This window comes from Leuciscus leuciscus (assembly GCF_965113295.1).
Source record: "Leuciscus leuciscus genome assembly, chromosome: 18".
NCBI lineage: Eukaryota > Metazoa > Chordata > Actinopteri > Cypriniformes > Leuciscidae > Leuciscus > Leuciscus leuciscus.
Window position 1 is genome coordinate 25,273,736 of NC_138742.1, and position 19,039 is coordinate 25,292,774.

The 19,039-nt window shown below is 36.2% G+C and overlaps 2 protein-coding genes across 7 annotated transcripts in view; both read right to left on the bottom strand.

Moving 5' to 3' along the window:
• uckl1b (uridine-cytidine kinase 1-like 1b) overlaps positions 1 to 10,372 on the bottom strand; it is a 37,914-nt gene extending 27,542 nt beyond the window's left edge. For 2 of the 5 annotated variants that reach the window (XM_082144403.1, XM_082144404.1), the window contains exon 1: positions 10,257 to 10,372. In XM_082144403.1, the coding sequence (XP_082000529.1) occupies positions 10,257 to 10,330 (74 nt within the window). In that variant the 5' untranslated portion in view covers positions 10,331 to 10,372. Of the gene's footprint in view, positions 1 to 1,230; positions 7,706 to 7,742; positions 8,985 to 10,256 lie in introns of those variants that run through there. The other 3 variants (XM_082144405.1, XM_082144406.1, XM_082144407.1) reach the window with 3 other exon arrangements.
• Positions 10,373 to 11,288: 916 nt separating this feature from the next.
• Positions 11,289 to 19,039, bottom strand: part of znf512b (zinc finger protein 512B) — a 69,646-nt gene continuing 61,895 nt past the window's right edge. For both annotated transcript variants that reach the window (XM_082145073.1, XM_082145072.1), the window contains 2 exons: positions 18,864 to 18,962; positions 11,289 to 17,037 (listed from right to left, as the gene is read on the bottom strand). In XM_082145073.1, coding sequence (XP_082001199.1) covers positions 16,675 to 17,037; positions 18,864 to 18,962 — 462 coding nt within the window. In that variant the 3' untranslated portion in view covers positions 11,289 to 16,674. The remainder of the gene's footprint in view (positions 17,038 to 18,863; positions 18,963 to 19,039) is intronic.

A 19,039-nucleotide genomic window follows, 5' to 3' on the forward strand; every position in this document is an offset into this window, starting at 1 on the left:
TTCAAACTAACAACATGTCCAAACCAGACATGATGCAATAAGATTCAGAACGAGCAATTTGACGCGACAATCAGAAGACGGGCGGAGTCTCTCTGAAGACTAAAATGAACACCGTAAAGTCTGACATATAAAATGATAGTAAAAAATTTAAATAAATTAATAGAACAGTTTATTTAACCTTTAGACATAATATGAAAAAAAGTTTGCATATTAGTTTTTTTAAATATAAAAGGCTATTTGATACATTGGGCTTTTATAAAAGTTTAAGTCAATTTAAAAGTTACTCCTGTTTACTTTATAAAAATCCATCATGTCCCATGACCTGAAGGTGGACATTTTTACAATTATAAGGCGGCCTTTTACTTGCTAAAAAAGTATAACTATCAATTACATGGTCAAAAGGTAGATTGTATACAACAGGTTTTTCATAAAAGTTTTGATCATGTTTCGAGTATGTCAAATATGATACAGTAGGCTTTAAAGGGTTAAGCAGCATCAATATGACATTGTATCACAATTCAAATCAATCAATCTTAAATGTATATCATGCAACACATTTTGAAGACCTGGTTCAGTGGCCTATGAACACAACAGTGAAAGTAAGTTGGATAAAAAGTAACTGCTAAAAGCCAAATTAAATACATTACATAAAAAAACCCAGAAGATTTCAGTCCCAACATTACATATTATTCATGTAAATAATAAAATATGAAGTATATATTTACATGTACATGCACTCATTACTATTATTGCTCTGTGATAAATTGCTTATGTTCTGCTTACATAAAAGCATCTGCTAAATGCATAAAAGTAAATGATTAGGTACATACTAATATAAATCCACTGTAAAATGACCATTTATATAAAGTGAGACTAAAAATGTAATTATGTATAAGCCAACTATGCTAATGGTGCAGTAAGTTTGATGAAAACATGCTCTGGTTTCTAAGAGCATTTCTGGAAAGACTGATGAGTCACGAATAAACGAAAGAGATACAAGGTAAAATTGGTGGACGCCCTACAGACTCACTGCAGTGAGAGCTGCGGAGCTCATAAGCAGCAAAAAAATATTTTTACATTTTATTTTATATATACATTATTTATATTAATATATAGTATTTATATATTATATTATATATATTATTATTAAAAATATATATTTATATTAAATTAAATTATTTATATTTATTTATTTATATTAAATTTGCATTTTAAGAGAAAAATACTTACTGAAGCAGGCGAGAACGCAAGATGTCCACAAAAGACGAGTCCATGTACTTGTCCATTAAGTAAAAGAAACAAATAAAATACTACGTAGTACCTACTCTCAACTAAACATCTGTTTGTATAAAAAAGCCAGTCAGATCAAGTGACACATGACTGCGTAATCCCTAATGCTTACATGCCTCGGGTAAACAAAGCCTACTTCACATGTGCAACTATAACTGGTAAAACTAGAATAAAGCAAGTTTACTAGGCAGAAAATATGTCTTGTGTGCCGAGTATGCCTTTGAGTTTCTATTTGTGTGAATAGAAATCATCTTGGGTCATCTTTCTAGTTTATCTGCCCTGCTAAAATATGAAAGAGTGATAAGAGATAAGATGGCAAACAGTGGACTCTGCCCTGGCATTTTTTCAGAAACCACAAACCAGTCAGCCAAAGTCTTTCTCTTAAAGGAAATTATCAAATGACTGTAATCATTTACTATACGACATTCTTCTAGTGAAATATATCTGTACTAAAAAAGTGATTTTCAAGCATTTTTCAGGGCAGGATTTTCAGTGAAAACCTTTAATCTGTTTAGCACTAGCCATATGGACTATTAAAGAGCCCATATTATTGTGGGCACTTCAAAAATACACCGTGATCACTTGCATATTTTCCTGACAACAGCGGAAACAACTTAAAATACTCATAATAATTTTTGGAGTAATATATCATTCAAAACTATAAAGGGTCTACTTGTGTAAACTCATAATAACAACGAAAAGTTGTGCTTTTGTAAAACATAGAAAACAAACAGCGTTTTCTGCCTTCTCGGTCTCCGTGGACTGGAGCGTGTCACAAAAATGAAATGAAACTCAGTGTTGCCTCGCAGACCTGAGGAAATATATCTATAGAAAGCTTGAAATGTCTACTTTTAAACAAACCAATTCAAATCAGAAACAAATACTCTCTGATTATGCAATCCGTATGAAGTATATGTTTAAAATGAATATAAACGTGTGATAAATCGACTAATGGCTTAAATGAACGAGTACTAGTCGATTAGGAAAATCTCTAGTTCAACTGGTCAGATTGTCTCTCCAGTATTTGATATTGTTGATGTTGGTCTGCAGCACTAAATAACACAATGCTGTTTGCTGTTATAATGACAACAGTTTTCTAAGTTACATTGTTAGGCTGGTCTGCCATCTACCATCAGTCTTCTAACAGCGTTTATCGACGTCAAAATCATTGACCAATCAAATCAAAGAAAAGGCTTTACTGTTCACAGAAGACGAACATGAGTTCCAGAGAGATGCTTCAGTTTGAACCGAGAAAGAGAAAAGAGGTAAGATGTCAAATATTAAACAGTTTTACGATAGAAATGTTAAATGACAGTAATGTCCAGCGATGCAAACTACTCCACTTGGTCAAATTTCACCATTTTTGATTGAAAACAGGCTAAAATGTACACGAGCCATGTAATTCATAACAGAGTGTGACGACAAGAACATTAACAAAGCTATTTTTGACATATAGAGTGTGTGTGCATGCAAACTTCCAATGTGTTAGGCACATGTTGCATTCCCAAATGCAAATACGCCTCAAACACGCAGAAATTGCAGGGTAGCATTTACTGTGAACTGAAAGTGAAAACGACCGTTTCTTTACTCTCAAACATACAGAGCGTGAGACTATATATTTACATAATTACATCACAACTGTTGGGATTTGATGATCGCACAAAGCCTAAGCCATATCTCATTCTAATAACCATACATAGTCAATATTCATAAATAAGTTATGGGGCAACGGGTGCCGATTTTTACTCACATTTGACGCTTTGAAAGCAAACCATGCATGAGATAAATGTATTCGAAAACATAACATTTAGGAGTTTATTTAATAATTGTTCAAGGCCATTTCACGATTTCAATCAACACATAGTTTTTTCTTGGATTGACAATTCACGTGGGTCATTCTTTTCAGGATGGAAAATATGGAAATACGTATAACTATGGAAATTATAGCCTCCATGCCTAAATTATACATTTAAAGTACAGAGATATTAACTACATGTACTTACAATAGGGTTAGTTGCATGAAATTATGCATACTTTACTGTTATTACAGCAGTAAATGCATGTAACATCTATCAAAGACGCTCTAAAATAAAGTGTTACCAAATGTCATAGCGTCACATGATGCCACGGAGCAGTGTGAGCATTCTTCAAAACATCTCCTTTTGTGTTTCACAGAAGAAACAAAGTCAAATAGGTCTGGACAACATTAGGATGAATAATGTGACAGAATTTAAATTTTTTGGGTGAACTATCCCTTTACAAATACACACACACTAACCTCAACGACAGCACATCAGCAACTTCTGGTTCGCATCACAAGTTCACTCAAGGACAGTATGAGAATACACCATTGTGCAGTTTACTAATGAAACATTTTCACTGTAAAACACCTCATAATATAAAAACAGCAAACAGAAAACAAATCAAAACCTGACAGGAGGTGGCAATCGCACGCTGAGGTTTTCAGCAAACACATAAAACTGATGGATATTTGCTTGTAAAAAAAACAGAGCAAGCAGAGAGTCCTGTCAGCGAAAGCTGTGTTGATGATCTCACTATATACAACGCGCCTAACTACTATGTACTAATATTTAAATTAAAGACCCCTTGTGGTGAAAATCAAGTTTTTAATGCTGTTTTTATGTCTATGTGGTGTTTTTAATATGCTTTAAGACAGGGGGTGCCCAACCCTGCTCCTGCTGATCGACTGTCCTGCACAGTTCATCTCCAGCCCTAATCAAACACACCCGAAGCAACCAATTAAGGTCTTCAGGATCACTTGAAAATTAAAGGGCACCCCTGCTTTAGGACAAACCATGTGCAAATTCATAAGTCACACCATTGCTGAGCATTTTCTCTTTAAAACTGCAGTGAATCACAGACAGTCTCAAAAACGCGGTTTGAAATCGCTGGCGTTTCTGCCGTCACAAACTACCTTGTAACCAATCACGTCTTGAGGGGGGCGGGCTTAGGCATATAATTAACTATGACCGCTCTGAAGCAGGGGAGTCTCAAGAGAAGTCAGGTTATCCCCGTATATTTTTCTGTTATGAAAAATCGGCTACATTTAGCAATATAGCGGGTGAATTAGCCTATGTATATGATGTATATTACGATGTTATGATGAACTATGTGCGTTTCTCCACTGATGTTCTGAATTGTTCAAAGCGTTTCTAAGGATGCTGGTTGCAGAGGAGGACAAAGTACACAACTTCCTTACTTGAGTGAAAGTACAGATACTACTGGTCAAATATTACTCCGGTACAAGTAAAAGTTGTAAAGACCGATTTTTACTGAAGTAAAAGAACAGGAGTACTTGTTTTTAAAAGTACTTAAGTATCAAAAGTAACTTTCAATGCATTGTTTTATTATTGTTGCATTGTTTTATGTAATACTTACAGTACCTTATGCCTCTGAATCTCTGCCTGCCTACCCTCATATCAATATCACATTTATTTCTAGAACACAGTTCCAGTAGTGGGATTGAATGTGAGATTGAATAAGTGCACTCAATAACGTCCACAATGGTTTCGGACACCCAAATGGCTGTTCCCTCAAATAGTGCCCTATTTAAAGTTTTTGGGGCTTTTAGTATGAATATGTTAGCCTTACTGTTATCTATAAGCTAGCGTGCACCAAAACAATGACAAAACTCGCATTTAGAAGACCAAACCCAACGTTGAAAATGAAAATCAGGTTGATGTCAGAATCCAACGCCAGATTGACATTAATCTCCAACGTTGGACAGACGTTGTATTGTGGTTGAAAACAAAAATCTGGTTGACGTCAGAAACCAACATCAGTCGGTTTCTGACGTCAATTCGACTTTCATTTCCAGTCACAATGCAACCCTTGCAAAAATGCAACCCCTGCAACCAAAATCATCCCCTGACTGGCATTACTACTTTCTACTCAAGGACCTGACACAATTGTAGTGGAGTAAAAAGTAAGATATTTGTCATTCAAATGTAGTGAAGTTAAAGAAAAAAGTTTCCAGAAAAAATAATACTCAAGTAAAGTACAGATACAGTGTACTTAAGTACAGTACTCAAGTAAATGTACTTTGTTACTGTCCACCTCTGGCTGGTTGTTATAAGGAAGATGTCTGACTCTGAGACGGAGAACGAGAACATGTTTGTGTAACGTTAGCAACACATCATTAGCTGTTTGATAACGTAGTCAAGACAAAGGCTAACCATATTAATTACTGTTATGTGTCCGACGTCGTAGAGAGCTATTCATAAAACGCATCACCATTCTGATACATCGACTTGTAGACAAGCCTGTATAATTCACTCTTCCACTTCTTCTGAATCCGTTTCTGGTTCAATCACATATGGCAATATCACATTTACTACAGTAAAGTTGAGCAGGCGTGAGTGAGTGGAGGCGGGGCTCATTTGCATATTCATGGTTCTGCGTACATACTAAATGAGGCAAGGGTGTAGAGTTATATTCAAGCTATTTTGGCATGAATTAATTATTTCCACAGGAAAAAAATGTTTAAATGTGTCATTCTGGTGATCAAAGATGAGATTTAAAGGGGTGGTATAATGCCCTTTTCACTAAATGTAAAATAAGTCTCTGATGTCCCCAGAGTAAGTATGTTAAGTTTTAGCTCAAAATACCCCACAGATATTTTTATACAATATGTTAAAGTTGTCACTTTTTGAGGGTGAGCAAAAACGCACAGTTTTTGTGTCTGTTCCTTTAAATGCAAATGAGCTGCTGCTCCCGGCACAGGGGGCGGAGCTTTAAGAGGTTGTGTCCTTTTACCTCACACAGACACAAACTGAAGATTTCAAAAACGTTCAGCCTTTTATGTTAAACCGGAGTCAGACAATGATGGAGAGACTCAAGAAGAATTGACAACATGTAGAAGCAACAGGACATTTCTGAACGGTTAGTTGATGAATTTATGTAGCTTATGTGTAGTTATCTTCTAGTCATTGATTAGCATATTCTGTCATGATAATCTATAAATCGTGTTCCCGGGTCGGGGTTTATGTAAATTTTAGGGTTGGTGATGTCACTAACCCGGGAGGAACGTCGTGTAGTCCCTACCAGCCGTTTGTTGTAGTCCTTAAAAAGTAATTTCTTTAAAAGCAAATATCTCCCTTTGCTTTGAACTTTGAGCTTCGTAACTTTGCAGATGTTGTTTATGGTCAAACAGCAACACTACACACTAACTAAAGTTAAAAAAGTGAAATCATAATCAACCACCCCTTTTTAAGAGATAAAATGATTGACTACAGGGGGCTTTAATAATTTGATACAATGCACATATTGTGTACATACACATTTTTACATTACACTTATATATTTTTTTAAATCGGTAACAATTTATTTTAAGGTAAGGTAAGGTCAACTTTATTATCCCCAAGGGGCAATTTGTTTCACAGCCAGCAGTAAACCATACAATGATACAAAGAATAAACACCACCACAACACACAAAAAGAAAGGAAGAAAAAAAAAGGACTTCAATAAATAATTTACCTTGAATAATTTAAAAAAACAAAGGCAGCTGTTACAAATGAATTTTTTAATATTAGTCCCATCTAGATTTGCCAGTACCAGGTGATGTAGTTACATGTTACGACAGTAAAAACAGTGAATTATGCATAAGTAACTAACCCTAAACGTAACTCTATAGGCCTAGTAAGTACATGTAGTTAAATAATATTACTCTGAGTCTGTACTTATTCGACTACGTCACCCAAAAAATCCTGTAATTAGGCTATATCTATAATTAATTTCTGTAATTACATCTATAATGACACTGTTGGCCCTTTTCCACTCTTAAACCCACGCATATCACCAAACCTGTCCTAACCTCACCTGTATCCCACCTCAATAGCAGCACAAGCGTTCTGCAACACAACATCAACACAATAAGTACATTGGACCTAACAATTATTGTTAACACTTTATTTTACAGTGTCTTTGTTACACGTTACATGTACTTACTACAGTAATAACAGTAAATTATGCATAATTACAAGCAACCAACCCCAATCCTAACCCTATACCTGTAGTTAATCATTATTACTCAGTACTTAATTGCATAATTACACTGTAACAAGGATATCTTAAAACAAAATGTAACCCAATTGTTATTTTTGATACAAGTACATAGTAGTAGTTAAAGACAGAAAATATAGTGTGCAAAACAGCAAACCTCAAAACCTGACAGGATGTGCCAATCGCATGCTGAGGTTTCATCAGATAAATTCATAAAAAACTGATGTAAATTTGCATCTATGGTAAAAACAGAGCAAGTAGAGAGTCCTGTCAGCAGCAGCTGCATTCAACAAGTGTGCAAACTGCTTAATAAACTACTCAAGAGCGTCCAACACACTTGAGGATGGAGAAAAAGACAAAGATGCTAAGACCAGCATAATAAAAAAAAATATTTAAAAAAATGTAATAATCAGTGAGTTATCAGGCTTACCTTCCATCTGCCCTAAGAGACCAGCAGCCTGAGATCCTGGCTCCCGAGTATGCTGGGAGTGTGTTCATGATGGGACAGACAGATGAGATGAGATGAGATGAGATGAGATGAAAGCTCCAGAGAAAGATCAGCGCTAATGTAACCGCAGGGACGTACACACACACGGGCGCTCAGAGAGCCTGCCCTCTGGCAAGCCGAGCGGAGCGAGAGAACAGGAAGAAAAACGAAAGTGAAGCAGAAGGGAGGAAAACAAAACTGTGCTTTCTACGTCGGTTTTGTTTTATCAGTCACTAGCGTTAGTGGGCCGGGACCATTCAAGACAAACCTTTCTCTCGCCCTAACATGCTACTATGGACACTGCCAACAAACGTAAGAGGATAACCTGTCCCGCAGATTATGTTTGGCGGGTGGTATTAATAGCAGCAGGTTGGAAACACGCAGAGCTCACACACCCCTCCGCTGGCCTCTTACGGGGCGGCTCATCTGTCTGTGACACTCACACAGGCTGTTGCTGACACGGGACGGCGAAAGAGCGCGAGGGAAAGCAGCGATTTTGAATTGTGTTCTTAGGCTCGGGACATAAACAAATCAGGTTGCTCTGTGAAGCGGGGGAGCGGTGGAGGAGAGACGCAGATCTGTGCGCTCTCTTCATTACACCCAAGGGCTCTGAGATCACCTTATCAACCGGCCCGTCCTCTGGGGCGTCGCTCCACCTGCTCCCCCTCCCGGGACAGCCCTCACAAACATCATGATGAAACTCACTGCCTCCATCACAGCCCGTACTGGCCGTGATCTTACAGTACAAGCACATCCACAAATACACATTCAATTAGCCAACAAAATAAATACACAGACATAACTCTGTGTAAAGATGAAAAAGTGAAAACTCTGTCATCATTTACACCCCCTTAAGTTGTTCCAAACATGTTTCTTTGTTCTGCTGAACACAAAAGAAGATATTTTGTGGAACAACTTTAGGGTGAGTGAATGATGACAGTTTTCATTTTTGGGTGAACTATCCCTTTAATAGTCAGCATCTAAACTGAATGAAACTAATTAATGTTTAAGTGTTACAGTAGTATTTTAATAATTGATTATTATTATATAAACACAGAAAGTTGAACATGTAAAATTGCAATTAGAATCAACCAAAAAGATGACAACAAAACAGCAAATACACACATATCACAAATCCTAAAAAAAGCTGAATTTTCAGCATCATTACTCCAGTCTTCAGTGTCACATGATCCTTCAGAAATCATTCTAATATGATTTGATGCTCAAGAAACATTTCTGATTATTATCAATGTTGAAAACTGCTTCATGTTTTTGCGGAAACCAGGACACTTTTTTTCAGGATTCTTTAAAGGTTCAAAAGAACAGCATTTATCTGAAATAGAAATCTTTAATAACATTATGAATTTCTTCACAGTCACTTTTGATCAATGTAATGCATCTGTGCTGAATACAATTTTTAACTTTTGAAGGGTGGTGTATATAGTAAGCTAAAATAAGTAGATTCAAAGCCCAGAAGAGGAGACATGGACGCAGTGGAGCACGATTCTTTGTAAGACATCTGACTATTAGCCATCTTATTCTCCTATTAGATCTCGCTCCCAAATGTCAAGACTTCCTCTTTCTACTTCAATCCTAAACACGTGTATGCAGGACATTCCCAACAACAACAGCTGCTGGTCTGGATATGGGAAGGCACAGTCACGTGACCCGCGCTCGCAGTGATGTCACAGCGTTAGACGAGCGCGCCCTCTCGCGTCGCTCTGCCGCGCTGCAACGCGGAGGTGATCATGATTCAGCTTGATAAATATAAACTCTAATAATACAGTTGCAGTGTCGCATAATATAGTAAACACTACTCCAAATTTGTTCTGTTACTTAATAATTTATTTGACCTATTATTAGTTTAAAATGCCATTCAACCATGTGTAATTAAGCCAACAAGACTACAGGTGTCGTTCACAATACGGTTTACAGTAAGTGAAGTAAGTTAACGTTAGTTTAATTGCATGTAATAATAAGGTGTGGCTGAAAAAACGGTCCAAAGAAATAACGGCGATGATCCTACATGCTCTCCTGAGATCTTCGCAACATGTGCTTCAGTGTCATTCACCATGGAGTGAGCAGCAGTAACACACATTTACTGACAAGACCATTTAAACAGAACCAGACGCATAAAAAACACATTCACACAAATAGTCATGGACTGAAACAAGACGAGGAAACAGGGTTACAGGTTCATAACTATGTGCTTAAAGAGACATGTCTCTCCACACATCTTGTTAGTTTAGGGGGGGGGTTATAAATATCACCAGAGGCATATATGATCAACGCGTGTGTTGCAGAGTGCCAGAAACACGCGAGACGCACCAGGAACTCCAGCACGCACGCGACAGTCACTGTGCGCTCGTCGTTTAATGTTTACTAACACACACGCATATTAAGATCACGGGGAACTTAATAACTGAGAGGTTAGGAGGTAAAGCTCTTGAAATGTACCTTGTGCACCGCATAGAGGCTTTTTCTCCGCACTCCATCGCCGAGACTCTTCCGTCTCCGCAGACGGCAGACATTGTTGGATTCCTATTTGACAATCAGCTGTTGCGAGTGCGACTCTGGCCTCGACTAATGCTGCTGGGATATGTAGTTTTATGTGTCATAGGGTCGCGCATGTCTTCAGCGAAACGGAACTACAAATCCCAGAATGTAAATTGTAACGTATATTTTTAAGTACAAGTTTAGTTATGATTTTGCTGTACTGAATTTAATTTATGCTAATTGTGCTGAAAAATAAATATCACAATGGGAAAACATTCATTTTCTTTAAGCAAGATTCATAATACATTAGTATATTATTTATTTTATTGATACTTTGAGTTGACAGGCCTGTGTTATACATACACTGCCGTTCAAAAGTTCAAATATATAGTCTACACAACACATACATACCTGTGTGTAAAGATCCGTTATAGTCGCCATCTAAACTGAAACAATGTCCTGATAATCACATCATTTTATTTTATTTTATTTAGTTTTAATTTAATAATGGATTATAATAACATACATGGACTTAACAGAGAACGTTTACATGCACACATCTATTAATAGAATCAACAAAAAGGACGACGATAATAGTTATACATGAATAAACTGTCACAAATCCTAAAAAATAAATAAATAAAAAACTAATAAAATAAGGTTATATTTTACTAATATAATTTTTTTGAAAACAATTGATATATATTTTATACAAACCCTACCTTTCAAAAGTTTAGGGGCAGCAAGAATCTCTTTTTTATTTTTTTTAAACCTAAACCAGGAAGTCGGTTAAAAGTGACAGTAAAGCCATTCACAATTAAAAAAAATAAAATAATAATAATAATAATTTTTTAAAATGCTGTTCTTCTGAACTTTCTATTTATCAAATCCTGGAAAAAAAAAGTTATAATATTACAATATTCATATTATTTTACAAATTATATTTTTGTGACATGTTCATCCAAACATAAGAAAACAATTCAGCCAGTAAAATCTTTCTCAACATTTTATTAATTATTTGAGGGGTATTAATGCACAGTTAATACACCAGGGGGAAAAAGAGAGAGAATAATAGTTTAGATTCAGAACTCTTGCCAACCTAGTTAAAAACTTCAAAGGAATAAAGGATCATTGTGTCCATTACTTGATAAGTATTAATAGATTTAACAGTTTCAGAATAAAATCCTTTGTCATTTTGGACCATCCTTTTGTACCTCCAGGGGAGACCAGGGGACCCAGTGGCCCTGCTCCGAATCACTTCAAATCAATCCCAATGACTTTCGTTTGTAAACTTCTTTGAGGATGTTCTCCGTCAGAACACTGATGGGGCAAATTCTAACTTCTGAAATCCTCATTTCACACAAAAGTTGAAGTAATGAAAAGAATGATTTTTAAAAACTGGTAGGGGGCTCCACTTTCTACAGACCCCCTTAGTACAAAATTCCACAGCACACAATCAAATTCACCAAAATCTCTACCGACACTCCATATTCAAGCCTATTTCATGGGATTACAAGTGCACTAAATACAGAAATACACACCTACACACATTCATGCTCACACGCACGCACGCACACACACTCTCTCTCTCTCACACACACACACACACTGTGTATAGCGTTTTTGACAAAAGGACATTTTCAACATGTACTTCCGACCTGTATAGAAAAGCGCAGGATCATATTCAAATAGTTTAAAGCAACTATGTCACAAAGAAAGAAGCAAACAAGCAAAAGAAAGCGAATACAGTTCGCACTAAGCTTTGTAAATCATATTTAACTTTGCAGTAGTGCTTTCGACTGCAAGATATTGCTGTAATTTTGAAATAAATCTGTTGCGATGTCATGATCGTACAACGTCTGCATATGTGTACGCCACATAATCTAGGAAGACGGGTAATCGAAGCCACGCACAATATTCCTAGCGGAAACTACACGGCATCTTTCAAATCGAGCAATATCGTGTGAAAACGAAACTTCCATTGAGAAAGATACATTCTACTGGGCGAAACTCAAAGTACATTGTCTATGTTAAAGTACGGTAGTTGGTTTCATGGACCCAAGATGGCAAGATTACACCAGCTCAAAGACGGTATAAAGACAACATAATCAGAAATGTCATGGAGCAACATTGAGCTTCTATCTCAGTTTTAACCTCACAACATGCATGATACATGTGTTGCCTTGTCCTCTCCTGCAATGTTCTCTCAAGAGGACAAGAACCTTGGGGAGGAGAATCTCACGAAACCTGTGAAGAACATGCCAAAGTTATATTTTACCAGAAGATCAAATTAAAGAAATGCTTAAAGGGGTCATGAGATTACATTTGCCTTGATCTTTTGACATATAAGAGGGTTTTGTATCATTAAAACATCCTGCAAGTTTCAGAGCTTAAAATGTCCTCATTATAAAACAAAGCATTTCATTAATCAAGCTCCAAAAACAGCTCGTTTTGATATTGTGGGATCTGTGATGTCACACTGGCAAATACATTTGCATATGACCACCTCCAGAGCAAGACATTGACCAATAGCTTTACATTAACGCACCATAGGCTCCGCCCACTGGCGTTCAGTCGCGTAACGACTGGCATTTGCCTACACTGGATGTGAGCGTAACGTTGAAACCAAATTGAGTCGACAAAAGGACAAATGGAAGAGTGAAAGAACGTCCACTTTCGTCTTCAGAAGGATAACAGTGTCTGAAACATGTGGATGGTTTATATTAATGGCGTCATGGATCACGTCGGAGGATTTTATGTTTGTTCGGAGCATTTGACTGCAGATTGTTCTGTAAACGAGGCTCAGAGTAATGGAGAGTTCGCAAAGAAACTTTTGTTGAAAGTTGAAGCAGTCAGCGGTATTGGATCTGACAGCAGTTACATCACAAACCTTAAATGTATTCATAAAGTCTGAAAATGACGCTTTTATATGGATAATGTTTTCAAAACACTTACTCACATGCAATAGCGAGTGGGCGTTGATACTGTGTCCTATGCAACGACGTTAGCCAATCATAACACTGACGTTTAATGACAAGCCTTAAAGGAGCCGTTCCTTAAAAACGGATCATTTCAGAGTTGAAAATAATCATATTTCCGCAAACATTTGTATTAACATTATAAGAGAACCTCAATGAATATGTTAAAATAATAGAAAAAATCCATGTAATGACCCCTTTAATAAAACTTATGCATCTATAAAAAAAACAAAAATTGTTTATTTTTTCCAATGATGATTCTCATTAGTGTAATGTAGTAAATTTAGTTTTTTTTAATGGTTTATGATGTACTTATATATATATGTATATACACACATATATACATGTTCTTCAAAGGTTTTATAAGATTTTATCAGACAAAATAAAAGACAATTTTTTCAGTGCAATAGGGGGATTTCAGTGCGACTGACGCCGAAGAAGTTTTTTATTTGCCATTTAATGCTTGACGCTTCGTTTCTGATGCAGGACAGTTAAAATGAGATCTGCTACAGTAATTCATGTCATAAACATGGGACTCGATGGCAAGTTTGACTAACTGGTTCACAATTTCATGCGCAACATTCCTTAAGGTAGATTGGCTACTAGCACCTTTTGCCTAAAACCACGACAAACCAACCCTAGTTTTCTGAAGCAACTATGAGATTAAAGTCACATTTACAAGTATTAGTATAAAATAAATGTATGCAACTTTCAGCTTATTCTTCTTTTCTCATTAGATAAATATATTTTTCATAATTTACCCTTTTTTTTTCTGTGTGTGACCTGTATGCTAATAATTTTATGGCAATTCTTTTTCATGATTTCAAGTACCTCAGTTAGAATTATTAGGGTTTTGGAATACATAATTTCTGTTGCAAATGATAATTTTTTTTCAATCTATAATCTTTTATACAAACTGAGGAAGAATAAAAAGACACACTGCTTCCATTAGTCACCTCCGAGGGGACTGTTATGGCTTCAAACATAATTTTCATTTCATATCTGACATAGATTTGCTTTCTAAATTGGGGAATGGAGGACGGGCTTCATTTGCACGCATCACACGGATCAAATGGCAGGCGTTCGGGGTTTCTCGAACTCTCGTGGATTTATGTAAAGGAAACTGATCCGAGATCTCACAGCGCAGAGCCACTCATTTAAGGTCGGGAGAATGGAAGCCTAACAGTGCCTGCAAAGTGCAAGATAAGGAGGGAAGGGGGAGGAGGGGTTAAAGTGCAATACGAGCATTTTTCTCAAACAGGCCTTGATCAGAAAGTTGGGAATCAGTGTGTGCAGGACCATTCAGATGTTCAGTTCAGGACAGACGCTCTGATTCGGAAACGTTCGGATAAAGCCTGCAGTGACCATTCTGATTGTGCTCTTCAATGCTTTACACGACAAGCTTGTGCACCCAAAACACTCTCACTATTGCATACAGGTCCTTTAGTGCATACCACACACATTGCTTGTACTCGCAGTTAATGGGTGAATGTCGCAAAAACATGCCCAGGACACATTTCACCCTAAAATCAAATAGAAATTCTATTTTGCATAAATAAAGTCTAATTTGACTAACAATATTGTTTGCATTGAGACATTTTTCTCACATTTGCTTGCCAAATTCTCATTACCGTAATGCAATATATATATATTACATTTAAATTATATATGGCATTACAACAAATATTACTATATATATATATATATATATATATATATACACACACATACATATACACATATATATATAACGGAAAAATATCACTTTTTTGCATTACGGTAATGAGAATTGGGATGTAAAATGTGCTTAACTTTCATACAAAAAAATTGCCAATGCAAATAAAAACTAATAGTCCTAAAAAAAGCTTAATTTCCTTTTAGTGAAATAGAATTTTTTCCTTTGCTTAAAATTTGAAGTGAAATCGATCTTGAGAGGTTTTGCGAGATTCACCAAAATTTCCTGTTTGTTTTTTTTCCCTACTCGACCACTATCATTTTCATTGGAGCCAGTTTGAGTCTTAGGGGCCGTTCACACAGAACACATTTTTGCATTCCACTGCGTTTTTTCCACTGATTTTCTTTGTAAACATGCTCTAGATGGACGTGCTTGCCCATTGCACACGCATTACATATCTTTTGCAGCATCTTGCGCATGACATGGCGATCTAAATGGTTGGTGCTCAAAAGTTAAAAGAAATTCAAATTTTAAAACACGCATCTATACAACTTCCACTGCCCCTTTTTGTGAACGGCCCCTCAAGTTTAAGCAAGGACTGATGACATCACAGATGTCAAAGGGCATTCCTGTGCTTTGAAGTATTACATTTTTCCTGCCAAAACATTTGTAGTCATTTATTAGGCAGTGCATGCCTGCTGCAAACGTTCCATTTTGTTATTGATTTGAATTTCTCTAATCATCTGCACTGTATATTCCTTCTAAGTTAAACATCACAAGCTTATATTCCCATAAAAAACAATCTGACAAATGAAAGCACAAAGCTCTACCAATTCTCAAAGCATTTAAAGGTTTTAACAAAGACCTCCGGGTCAACTGCAGCAAACTACAAACTACTGCAAACAGCCCAAAGGGATGCGGGATAAGGAGTTACACAAGGCTACGTGCTCAGACCTCTCACGATTCCGAACAAGAGACAGGACAAGAAACCACAAAAGCAACACTATTGCACAGTAGCACACTGTTACAACAGCCGTCGATCTAATTCCAACCCTGCCACTGACGAAACAAACCCAAACACATCTGAGGAAAAGCAACCTAAACAATGACCAACTTTTTTGACGCACCTTGTTTGAAACTGATGGACGAAAATGAAATTGCTTTGAATATATTCATATATAGATATAGATATTATATATACACAGCAGAGTATTACCGTGATAAAATGTTAGCAGTAAATTAGCTCATCATGCTAATTGAATGAGTTTGATATTCTATAAAAAAAAAAATCGTTCAAACACATCATGAAACCACCAGACATGTTGACTCACTGTAGCTACCCAAAAAAAATCACATGGAAATGTAACTTCGTAACTTCTGCTCTAAAAAATATATCAACTGGGAGCTTAAATGTTATTGACCCCTTCAGAGTGAACAACCTTATTAAAATGAACTATAAAAATGGAATGAAAAACCAACAGGAGTAATATATATCAGTATACACAAGCACACACATAATGTATATACTCAGCTTAAAAAACACAAAGATCAGTGTGAAATCAATACAAATCGTTGTTTCCTGCTGTTTTTCATCCCCTCATTCTTCCGTTCATCTTTCCGAGCTCTTTCTTCTGTGTCTTCCTTCATTTCCGTGACCGAACTGAATAAAGTTTACCGGTGTAGTTCGGAAAGCATCCCTTCTGGTGCAGACGTAGTGAAAGCCGTGTTACTCAGTGGCCAGAGCTTTCTTAGGTTTGGCTCGTTTCTTTATAGGGGGCGGTGTGTCTCTGGTTTGGGCTGGATTCCCACTGTCCACTGGGTCAGAGGGTGTGGTTGGGCTGTGGGTGATGGGGTTGGGTGCAGGGGTTCGGGTTTCTGAGGTTATGATCTGGGGAGGAATCGGGACTGGAGCAGAGGTGAAGCTCTTAGTCTCTGCTGGAAAGGAGGCTGTCACCAGGTGGTGATCTTTGGGCTTTCGTCCCCTCTTCTTCCCAGGCACTACGTTTTTCATGTCCTTCTGTAAGCCATTGCTCTCTGGCTCTTTTCTCTTGTTGTTGGCCACTTCATTGGTAGATGCCCGAAACCAGTTCTGTGCACATAGAGCCACATCAAGTTTAAAGAGGAACTGAGTCTTAAAGGCTCAGCTGATGGATTTGCATGAATTTTCCACAGTAGAACATTCTAAAAGGAAACTATTCATCCTTATAAACCCTTTTGACATAGAAAGGCACATGGTGATGATTTGTGCATAGAACAACATTCATCTTTGTGTACTAAAACTGAAACTAAAGATTAATTAAAAAGCATAAATAGAAATAGTTCTGTAATGCCCCAAAAAACTACCGGACATTACTCAAGTTTGCATCATCACAAAAATATTTGAATGATCAACACTTCGGTCAATTGCTCGCAAACCTGAGGATGGTCGACTGACCAAAATGTTGCTCAATAAAATATTTATGTGATGATGCAAACTTGAGAAGTATATGTGCGATTTATATTTTTCAATATAAAATTATCTATATATGATGGTAGAAATGTTGTGACCTGTGTTAAAATAATAAATACAACCTGAAGATGCCAATATAGCTAAGATTTATTAGAAGGTTAATTTAAAGATTGAACCGATTTTCAAAAGTTCATTGAATTCAAATGTCTTGGTTATATTTCTTAGCAATTTTCTCAACTATAATTACTAAAACTAATATATATACACTACCGTTCAAAAGTTTGGGGTCAGTAAGATTTTTTATGTTTTTAAAAGAAGTATCTTCTGCTCACCAAGGCTGCATTTATTTGATTAAAAAAAAAGAAAAGAAAAAAAAAACAGTAATATTGTGAAATATTATGACAATTTAAAATTACTTTTCTATTTTAATATATTTTAAAATGTAATTTAGTCCTGTGATACAAAGCTGAATTTTCAGCATCATTACTCCAGTCTTCAGTGTCACATGATCCTCCAGAAATCATTCTAATATGATGATTTGATGCTCAGGAAACATTCATTATTATTATCAATGTTGAAAACAGTTGTGTACAAATTTTTTTTTCTAAATTATTTGATGAATAGAAAGTTCAAAAGAACAGTATTTATTTAAAATAGAATATTTTCTAACATTATAAATGTCTTTACTGTAACTTTTGATCAGTTTAACTCATCCTTGATGAATAAAAGTATTGTGTTTATTTTATTTATTTCCCCAAAATTTTTTATTAAAATTCTTACTGACCCCAAACTTTTGAACGGTAGTGTTTAATGTTACAAAAGCTTTAGATTTCATATAAATGCTGTTCTTTTGAACTTTCTATTCATCATGGCATCATGAAATAAAAATGTAAAAAAATGTTTTCAACATTGATAATAATCATAAATGTTTCTTGAGCATCAAATCATCATATTAGAATGATTTCTGAAGGATCATGTGACACTGAAGACTGGAGTAATGATGCTGAAAATTCAGCTTTGATGACAGGAATAAATTACACTTTACTGTATATTCACATAGAAAACAGCTGTTTTAAATTGGAATAATATTTCACAATATTACTGTTTTTGTTTGTATTTTTAATCAAATAAATGCAGCCTTGGTGAGCAGAAGATACTTCTTTTAAAAACATAAAAAATCTTACTGACCCCAAACTTTTGAACGGTAGTGTGTATATATCTATATATAATTAAGATAGAAAATGACTTTCAATGCTTCAATGGAAGCATTGAAACTTCACAGTTGGTGTACCTTTGATAATCAAAAAAGTTTTGTCTTGTTCATTCATATCGAACTTGATGTGAACAGACATACAGTGGACATAAACAGTAGACATTGTGTGACACTAGAAGACTATTAAGGGCAACTGCTCAGATTACTCTGCATTGAACATACAATATACAGGGTGAGCGAGTGTTTGGTTTACCTGCGAGTGTGTCTTGCTGATATGATACTTCACGCCGCTCTCAGAGTTAAACTCCTTCTGACAGAGCAAACACGTGTACTTCCCTACGTCGCCCCCTCCCTGTGTGGAGAACAATAACAGCAGTGAAGCTGATACAGTATCAGCAATGTCTGAGGCTAAAAGTATACACAGTTTAT